The sequence below is a fragment of the Microtus oregoni genome, unplaced genomic scaffold (assembly GCF_018167655.1).
Source record: "Microtus oregoni isolate MIOR12 unplaced genomic scaffold, Mior012 000121F_002, whole genome shotgun sequence".
NCBI classification, from domain to species: domain Eukaryota; kingdom Metazoa; phylum Chordata; class Mammalia; order Rodentia; family Cricetidae; genus Microtus; species Microtus oregoni.
The window spans coordinates 272483-282906 of record NW_024544752.1 but is presented as its reverse complement, the minus strand read 5'-3'; the positions used below and the strand labels follow the sequence as shown (position 1 = coordinate 282906).

General features: G+C 43.6%; 1 protein-coding gene across 2 annotated transcripts; it reads left to right on the top strand.

Annotated features, from left to right (window-relative positions):
- The first annotated feature begins 3684 nt into the window (after positions 1–3684).
- Positions 3685–8256, top strand: LOC121444366 (diphosphoinositol polyphosphate phosphohydrolase 3-alpha). 2 transcript variants are annotated; one of them, XM_041646179.1, is made up of 2 exons: positions 3686–4594; positions 7163–8256. In XM_041646179.1, coding segments are annotated over exons 1-2 (495 nt in total). In that variant the 5' UTR covers positions 3686–4100; the 3' UTR covers positions 7164–8256. The 2 variants fall into 2 exon arrangements, with proteins under 2 accessions (XP_041502114.1, XP_041502113.1); XM_041646180.1 differs by lacking the exon at positions 7163–8256 and having other exon boundaries at positions 3685–7154.
- The last annotated feature ends 2168 nt before the right edge of the window (positions 8257–10424 follow it).

Sequence of the window (10424 nt, the reverse complement as noted above, 5' to 3'; positions counted from 1 at the left end):
TATATGTGTTGCTTTTATTGGTTAATGAGTAAAGCTGTTTTGGCCAATGGCTTAGCAGAGTAAAGCCAGGTGGGAAATCCAAACAGAAATATATAGAGAATGTAGGCAGAGTCAAGGAGATGACATATAGCTGCCAAAGAAGAAAGACTTAAGAAAGTTCTTAAGCCCGAACAGAACCTTACCTGGTAAACCACAGTCTCACGGTGATACACAGATTAATAGAAATGGGTTAATTTCAAATGTAAGTATTACTTAATAAGAAGCCTTACCCGGGTGGTGGTGGCACACACCTTTAATCCCAGCATTTAGGAGGCAGAGGCAGGCGGATCTCTGGGAGTTCGAGGCCAGCCTGGTCTACAAGAGCTACTTCCGGGACAGGCACCAAGCTACAGAGAAACCCTGTCTCGAAAAAAACCAAAAAAAAAAAAAATAGAAGCCTGAGCTAATAGATTGTTGTTATTAATATAGTTTCTGGGTGATTATTCGAGTTTGGGTGGCCAGGGACAAACAAGCAGTCTCTGTCTACAAAATGGCACACCAACGTGGGGGAACTACATCTGCATAAAACCTGAGAGAGCTTGGGAAGGAATTCTAGACACAAAAGAATGGTGTTAAGCATGGCTTTTTGGTAGTTGCATTTTTTTTTTTTCAGATAGGCTTTGTTTGCTGGCGACAAGTAGAGGTGCAGTTTCTATAAGAGATGGCTTTCTGGTTTGTGAAGGCACTAATGCCTCTGGCTCTTTTGGGAGGTCTGGCTATGGAGCTTTTAGGGTTTGTGAGCAGAGTGCTACAAGTTGCTTAATGGCAACATAGACCCACTGTATCTCTGGAGCTGGGGTGGTGAGCATGGCTCACAGAGGCGGTGAATATGCCTCCACCATGTTGGACAGGGTGGAGCAAACAGGCGTGGCCACAGAGTTAGTCCTAGCCTTGCCCACTTAGCAATTTTTCAAAGAGCTCCTGGTCAGAAAATAATTACAGATATGCAATAAAGACAGGTTCAGATGAATGGGTTATAGTGTTGGGTAAATGTACATTGGGAGCAAGAAAAAAAAGTATAGACAGTTATAAAATGAAATTAATAGTTTTAAAAATGACACAAAATCTTTAAAGAGACAATAAAAGTAATATAAAAGAGTACAGACAGTCATAGATTAAAAGAGTAAAGAAAAATAAGCCATGTAAAGATGGAATATACACATAGAGAGTCTGGATTATGTATATTATTGTATTTTCTTTAATTTTTTTTCCTTCAAAGAGACATTTGATTCCTGGGGCTGCTAAGTTAAACCAATATAAAGGTAACTTGTCTAAGGATGTGTTACTTTGGAAAAGAGGTTCAGTTTTGTTTCCACAGAAGATGAGAACCTGTGGCTTTCTTCCAGGCTAATGTGGTTTAATGGAATAAGACCCCCCCCCCTCCAAGGTCTCCGTGAACCCTAAGAATACTTTGCCCAACAAACAGCAGAAAGTAATTTAGAGAAAACTATGCCCAAATTCCCCAAATGATTGTTTATGTTTGTTTTCATTTAAAGGGGGTTGATTATAAGTGATTAATGGTAACAGTCAATTTTTTAAAAATTTAAGGAGGATAAGATATAGAGATGAATACTTTGCATTGGTATGGATCTTGGTCTATTGATACATATTTAAGGTTGATATTGTTATACTATATATATATATACTCTTTTTTAAGGTATTGTGTTTATGTAGTTCATTTAAAAATGTAATACATATGAAATACAGGTTAATAGCCATCTATAATGTAGTCATATTAGTTAGGTTTTCTAGATGTACAGAGATATATTGCAGATGGATAGGTATTCTTTCAATCTTTAAAAGACCTACAAAATATGGCATTGAAAAGGGTTTAAGAACTTGGACTTTTCTCAATGTGAGATATGTCTGCTTCTGGCAGCACTAATTACAGCAGAGAGGTTGATGGGCATCGAAGACACTCCACATGGAGCTTGTTTTCCTCCTGGCAAAACTGGCCTTTGGGCAAAGAACGGCCCCTGCTTCAACCACTGACAAAATGTGTGGTGTCCAGACTAGACAAGCAGGATACAAGCAATAAGACTGCTAAACCTTGACAAGACAGGGTAAGGTAGTTTTGAAAACTTTCCTGCCTCTGAAAATGATCTGTCAGTTACTCTAGGTCTTAGTCAAAGTTGGTTGCTCCAATGTTGCAAATGAGACTTCGGGTGATTGCCCAGGTAGCCAGTTGTCTTGTCATTTGTTGCACATTTTGGAAGTTGTTTGATTCCACTTCCTATTTACTCAAGTAATATTATTTCCCTTCTCAGGTCTTTGATGGGGTTGAGCACTAGATCGTCATAGTTACTTTCCTCTCATGACTTAGCCAAGCCATTTTTAATGTAGACTTAGACTCCCTAGGATAGGATAACTATTGAAACATTTAGCATGCTGATTTCAACACAGTGTCGGTTTGTCTAAGAGATGATGGGCAGACATTGGGTGCCCCCAGAAATCTAGAAGTCTACACTAGAAAAGGAATGAGAGGATCGTTAGAGAAAATAAAAAAGTATGGTTAAAGTTTTGTGTTAATTTTGGACTCTAGGGTGTTGCTTCTCTGGCAAGAGGTCGGTGTGATCAAAGCACACAACTTTGCAATCTCCGAATGGAAACCACCAGGCCAAGGCAATGGCTCACTAGGTAAATAAAGTGCTTGGGGCTCAAGAGGGAGGACCTGAGTTCTGTCCCCACCACCCACATACAAGCCAGCCTGCAATCCCAGTGGCAGGAGTAATCCAGAAACCCAGACTCTGAATTCCCGGGGCTCTCTGGTCCAGTGCAATCTAATTGTCCCCAACCTGCCCTCAAAGTCATAATGGAGGGAGAGCAATGGAAGCAGCAAGGGAAGGTATCTTTGACCACCTTGGGCCTACACCTGTTCAAAGAGAGCACTCACAGGTGCGCATCAATTATTTTCAAGAATCACCAAACCCCCGAATGCTCCCATGTAAGCAGGCCAGGAAAGGGTGCAGTGTGTAAGAATGGAGGTGCTTGACAGGGAAACCAAGACTGTGTGGGGGTGCTGCTCCAGAAACACCCTGCAATGGGGTGCAAACAAGGCTTGGACCAAGGAGTCCCGGGGTTCAAAGACTGGAAACAGGGAACTGGGAACTGAGGAACAGGGAGGCTATACATGATGTGAATAGGGGTTGTGTACAAGTGTTTAAGGCAAGGGCTGAGCCAAGATGGTTGACAAGCCGCAGAAGAGAACCTATTGAAGAAAGCAAGCTGCATGTGACTCAGCAAAGATTATTCTGGCAAAACTGCCATTGGTCATTTTGGCGACACCAGCCTTCTGCCTATAAATAAGGCAGTGCTGTTCATGATGGGAGAGGACGATGATGCCAGCCTCGACCCTGCAGCGTGTGCCTTTCTAGGGGAGGCCCTGGCCCCCGCTGCTGCCATGTCTGGCAGAGACACACATGTGGCGAGGACCCTGCACAATATCACAAATGGGGTGCACTTCCCCAGGGCAGTGAGAGCTAGAAGCTTCCCAGGCAAGGCAGTGAGCGGCGCCTGCGCAGTGGGCCTGCAGCATCACGCGTTGCGGGAGGCAGTCGGGAGACCCCCGCCTCCGCCCCTCGCCCTCTGCCGACGCAGCCGCGTGCGCGCACGCGGACCCGGCCACGCGCGCGCACGCGCACGCGCCTCACCTCGCTCAACCTCTGCCTGGGCGGCCAGCGACGGAGCAAGCGCGTGAGCGCGGACGGGCAGGCGGGTAGGGACCGCGCACGGTCCAGTCGGGGGCTGTGCGGAGGCGCGGGCTCTGGGCACCCGGATCCTGGCGGCGGAAGCGGCGCCTCCAATCAGGCAGCGGGCTCGCGACCCTCGGCGCACCCGGCTGGCACTGCCCGCCCCGCGGACTGACTGACGCGCTGGCTCGCCCCCGCCCTCGCGCCCACCCCTGCCTCGTCTCCCCGGGCTCCGCTCGGCTCTGCTCCACTGGGCTGCGCTCCGCTCTGCTCTCCTCCAGCCCTTTCCCTGCCTGCAGCAGCTCCTCGGCTGCGCAGCGGCGGCCCGCTCGGCAGCTGCAAGCGACCAGAGAGGCGGCGGAGGCGCCCAGGATGAAGTGCAAGCCGAACCAGACGCGGACCTACGACCCCGAGGGCTTCAAGAAGCGCGCCGCGTGCCTGTGCTTCCGCAGCGAGCGCGAGGACGAGGTGCTGCTGGTGAGCAGCAGCCGCTACCCCGACCGCTGGATCGTGCCCGGCGGGGGCTTGGAGCCCGAGGAGGAGCCGGACGGCGCGGCGGTGCGCGAAGTGTACGAGGAAGCAGGAGTCAAGGGGAAGTTGGGCCGGCTGCTGGGAGTCTTCGAGCAGAACCAGGACCGCAAGCACCGGACCTACGTGTTCGTGCTCACCGTCACCGAGCTGCTGGAGGATTGGGAAGACTCGGTCAGCATTGGCAGGAAGCGAGAATGGTTCAAGATCGAAGATGCCATCAAGGTCCTCCAGTGCCACAAGCCCGTGCATGCCGAGTACCTGGAGAAACTGAAGCTGGGCGGCTCCCCGACTAATGGAAACTCGGCCGCCCCGTCCCAGCCAGAGAGCGAGCCCTAGTATGTACCGCTCCCGCCCGCCCGCCTGCCTGCCCATCCGTCTGCCCGGACTCCTGCCTGTCGCCTCCCCGCACTTGCCTCCTGCCTGCCAGGAGAGCACCTCTCCTGCCCAGTGCGCCCGCACGGGCAGGAGGGAGTCTTCTTTTGTTTCCTTGGCAGGCAGACCTCTGAATCACGCTTGCAAACTGTCTTGGTTGCCAGGCTCTGTTTGCAGACAATTTGCACGTCTTTTTTTCTGATGCTTTTCTAATCGCTTCTTGGTGACACTGTAAAAATCTTGCGCTCAGCCAGAGATGCATGGGATTTTGTGAAAGGTGCCTTACTGCTTGCCCTGCTCTTCATGGATGGTGTGTGTGCGCGCGTGTGATGTTTTTGTTTGGGTCTTTTTTTTCTTTCAACACCCTTTACATGTGTTTTGCGTGAGTGTGCGTGCGCGCTTTTGATGTCAGCCTTGTGGTTTGTTTCTTAGTGGAGGCCTTTAGAGTCCTACCAGCTGGCGGGGGAGGGGTAACGGGGGGGCATCTTTTTGTGTTTTTTTCCCCCTTGTTTTCTCATTCACAGACTTCACAGTGGATTTGACTGGAGGGTATATCAACGTTCTAAATGTATTCCACAATCCTATAATAAATATACATGAACGGTGACACTAATTTAACATTTTATTCTATAGGTTGCTTTCCAAATTTGGTACACATTGAATTGAATATCATCCTTTCCCCTCTTGGTTTTGTTACATAAATCCATCTAAGTAAAATATGTGTAGTAAACAAAATTGATAGGCAAAGAAATGAGTACAAACCTGTTTACCAAAATTATAGCTTTTATAAACCAAGCATGTAATTTGATATCCTAAATAATGCCAAATTATTGAATATGGTCTTCACTAATTACCGAGTAATCTAAATTACTAAATAGATATTCCCAGTAAGCTCTGTTAAGATATATACCAATCCTACAGAAACTGGATTATTGCTTTATTTCTGTATTGTATACATAAAAATACCTTTCATCTATAAATGCCGGGTATATGTTGGGGGGTCAACAACACAGTATCATATTTTGACATTTGAACTCTATTTGACTAATTTGAGGAGATTGCTGAATTAAGCAAACTTCAGTCTTGTTCTATTAATCATACTTTGTTTCATTTAACAGCATTTGGATTGAGCAGTAAAGTTTGCTGAGATTTTTGTCTGAGATCTACAGAGATTGTTTATGCAATTTCAAAACTTCCAGTACTTTCCATTTCCATATTGCATGCAAAACACTGTTATCACTCTGTAAACTCAAATATATACAGCTAAATATCCTTTCTGGGGTTCATTCTAGAAAACAAATAAATGAAAGCCTCCAAATAATCTTGTCTTTTTAATAGACTCATTTCAGGAAGTTCCGATAGAACAGCCAACACAGAAAGAAAGGAAATCCTGTCTCTATCTCATAGTCTCCAAAAGTTTGCCAAACAGGTGTGATTTTTCTCCCTGGAGTGGTTGCTTAGTGCCTACGCATTTTACATGCCAAGTACACTGAAAATGTACGCTGAATTTTATAGTTCATCCCATTTTCCCCAATCCAGTGTACTGATGAAAGTTAATTAAGACTTTTACAGAAGATAACACAAATTTATTTTCAACATGTAGTCTTAAAGGGCTGATTTTCCCTCCACTGGACAAGTGCCTATGTTTAACCTTCAAAAAGCTTGAAGTCATGCTGAAGTCAAAGTAATTTTGATATGCTTGATACAGGCATAAGATGCATTAGAAACTCATGTTTTGTTGTTCAGATTGTTTTTGCAAGAAGGGCTGAAAAATGGCTACCAATAATTCCTTGGTATGGTTTCCTTGGAAAGAACTGTTTCAAAGCTTTCTTTAGAAGCATCAGTAAAAGAGGAAGTGTGTAAGAAGAAGAACAGGCAGCTTGTAAAATACCAGTCAGCATGAGTAGCAGTGCTTCTGGGACACATGGTCCAACAGGCTCTGGATCTGGAATTGCTTCTTTTCCCACTTCCCTTTCTGGGTGCTCCTTTCTAAGAACAAACAATGTCTCCCTTAGTAGTTGTTAGCTGGGAAGGAAGGAAAAGATGCTTAGAACATATGTAATACCAACAGCTAGCTAAGTTTTTGTTGTTGTTCTCAGAGATCTTTTTGTGGAATCACCTATTGTAGTTATGTTCCTAACTAACTGTTTTCCTTATAGAATATGAACTTTGAGGACTAGGACCCAACCTGAATCCTGCATAACTCCAGGGCCTCAAAACGGGCTAAAATTCGGAGACATTTCTCATTGACGCTCATACTAGAAATGTCTACTACCAGTGAATTCCTGGTTTTCCCTTTTAAGCTTTGTAACATACCTGGGAGAATTGATTTCTTTAGGCTTTCTCCTGTGCTGACAAGTGGAACTATACTGGATAACTCACAGTGGAACTACATTGGATAATTCACTGCAGGCTTTTCCTGTGTGAAGGGTTGATGAAGCGTACTAAATCCTCAGTAAATATTTGTTGTCTAGACGCTACAGGAATGGACAAACCACTAAAACCTTATTAATCAGATTATCTTTTTTTAGGTGAATGGAATAAATGTTGTTCAGATTTACTTTGAAAGAATCAAGTATGTGAACCCAGTGATGAATGGAATTGTGAAGCACAGGTGAGCTCTTTGACATCCCCAAGGACACAGCTCACCCTATGCTTTCGGACACTTCTTTCCTGTTATTAACACTGGCTATTCTTCAGGTTGTTGCACTACCACTGTATCTGTACAGAATTCTATTTGGCACCTGTGGCCTTTTTGTGCTTTTGTCTGTATTTCCCCATCAGATATGACCTTGAATGCAATGAACTTGCTTTCGTAGTCTTTTTATATCTAGCATAGAGTACTTGATTTATGGTAGGCATCACTGAATATTGTTTAATATTTTATAATGGTAGTAAATGGTAAAACATCCCTCTTCTAATCTCTAGCATCTATGTGGCTTTTGTATATCAGGTGTCACATAACTATTTCAAGGCAGCTGTGAGATAGTAGCAAAAATTCTTATGCATATGTCTGTGTTATCCCAGACATTATGTACCTCCTACATTTGCCAAAATTTTGAACCTAAATTTATCTGTGCCTATAGACCTAATTTCTCCTCTATGGAAAATACAGGAGATAGAGAAACAGTTTGCTGTATATCAAACAGATGAGATTCATAGAATCCTGACTTCAAGAAAGCACAGGACAAGATGATCCAGTTTTTCAATATGTAAGTCACAAGGATGAAAGGAAAGGGTAGAGGTTGAACCTGTGAATTGAAAAAGGCTTCAGAGAGTGATCAATACTTGCATGTATCTTATTTGGATCCTGATTTGATCAGACTATAAGATGAATGAATTTATCAGAGAACTAGAATATTTTGAGTATTGGCTTCACATTGATTATTATAATACTGTTATACTGAAAACAAGAATTCTTATCTGCATTCAAATATTTACAGTTGAAATGATATAATGTCTGGGATTTGCTTCAAAATACATCTAGATATTCAATTCACTGGACATATTCAAACAAGATTGGCCTTTAAGATTGTTGAAGCTGAATGATGATTACATGATGTTCATTATATATGTTCATCTCTGCTTTTGTATGTTTGACATTTTCCATAATAAAAATGTTGATCAAAATCATTGGAAATGTTGGAATTCTTCTACTTCAGTCTAGTATGTAATGTAGAGAGAAAAAGGTGAGGAGGGAAAAGTTTATAGAATGATTTGGAAGTATTGGCTCCAGGATACTGCTTCTGGTGTAAGATGTCAAATTCACAGAAATAAAAGGAGACATGCCCTGGAATGGCTAGTTACACCCGTGGTACAGACCAGGACTTGGAGGGGTTTTTTGTTTTGTTTTGTTTTTTGTTTGTTTGCTTTGGCCTCCTGAAATAGTAACAGTTAAATTATTATTTACAACTATTTGGTCATATTTTTCTTTATTCAGAACAACATTTCAATAAATCATGGTTAATTTATAACTATTGGGAAACGGTGGTTGGTTCTGATGTGCTGAGGAGAGGCTTTGACACCATTCACATTCTAATTCATACCAGTGTGAAATCAAGGGACCGGATCTCTAGGACATTATTATGTAAACGTCCACATAATTCCATTTGAATAGTTTCTTGGGGGAACAAAATCAATTAGTTGTAGACACGAGTGCTGCATGTCACGTTAACACTCTATGTGAAGAAAACAGTGAGGACTCCTGACTGCAGGGCACCCAGACTGCGGAAATGAAGGCATGGGTCAGAATAACTGAAGGTGGGCATTTATGCACAGAGTCGGTTCAGTCCTGACACTTGTGGTTAAGGAGCAGGAAGGCGGTTCAAGCTGCAATTCAGGCTCCTATGAAGGATGATTTCCTCCTGATGAAGAAATGGGAAGCTGCACCCTTTGTTGCTCAGAGTTAAGTGTTCCTAATCCCAAGGGCAAGCACTTGCCTTGAATCATCTGTTTTCCTGGAAAAGGGGAGAGGAAATTCTTCCCCTAGAGTCCAGTCTCATGCAAGCTGCTTAATGCTTTGCTTTAGAAGGGCTCCCTGAGAAATGCCCCTCTTCCTCTGAAAGCTGGTTGCTAATTTGGCTCAGCTGATTTGAGGAGATTTCAGATTTGGAGGCAAGCAGATTCTTGGGGAACTTGAGGTGCTGCTAGTGGTAAGATAGTGCTTTGGAGCCTGATAGGCTGTGGCTCAAAGATGATTAAACCAGACATTATCACGGCCTCTGCCAAGTCACTTTACCTGTCTAACCTTCCGTTTTCCGACATGGAAAATACAGAAGGTATTTATAGTCCCTCCCTTTGCAAACCACTGCTTCTGAGAGGCTCTTTATCTCTGAGTGCAGTATACCAGCATGTTCCCAGTACCCCAGTGGTACTGGGAACATGGGTCAGTTGTATCCCACTCATATTATCCTCATGCAGTCGAACTGTAAGGTCTGCTGGCTCTTGAGACTCTTAACTGGGTTCTTCCTTATTCCCAGAGTCTGGACCATGGTACTCATGGTACCTAAAAAATGCTTATGATATTAGTGATTGTTTCAGCTAATACCTTTCCAAAAGAGCCCCAAACAAACAACACAAAGCAACAGTGTAACTGTACTTGCTTTCTAGAAAATAAAAAAAAAAAATCTGACACACCATAAGGACACCATGATCTTGGATCACAGTTTTCTTTATTCAGGAGGGTATTTTAATAAATCATGGTTTTACTTTCTCAGAGTTTCCATTTCTAATATAGCTTCCTAAATTCTTACCTTCATAATATATAATATGGGATTTTTTTTCCTTAGGTGCAAGATTGGGCCTACAGAGCTACATAAGATAACTCAGTGAAGGCTTCCGAGATCCAAATGGTTGAAGGACATGGTATTTACTAAATGCTCAGTATTTAGTCAGTGAGCAACTGCTGAACAGACACAAGTATGCTAGTTCTATTAGTTTAGTTTCTACTCAGTGACAGAGCAGTAAGAGTATGTAATAACAAGCTCCCACATACAGTGCCAAGGCCTGACTGATTGGATGGAGGAGCTACTTGTAGATGTTATCAGTTTAGGACTTAACACTACAAAAACTGAGTCACAGGGTTCACAGCTTCCTTGGTTCTTGTCTTTCTGTCGTCAAATACAAAGAACAATGGCATGGTGGTTGTGATATAAACTGTGGGACACGCTGTTGCAGAGGAGCCACAGTGGAGTGCTTGTGCATTCTGTAGCTCTGAGGTCACATCAGAACCTTAGCTGAGAAACTGGTTCATGACAGTCTTCCAGGGGAGTCGCAGCTGTCCATCTTCTATCC

What these genes read in the sequence shown, in the direction of transcription:
- LOC121444366 (XM_041646179.1), top strand. Translation starts at nt 4,101, where the DNA reads ATGAAGTGCAAGCCGAACCAGACGCGGACCTACGACCCCGAGGGCTTC.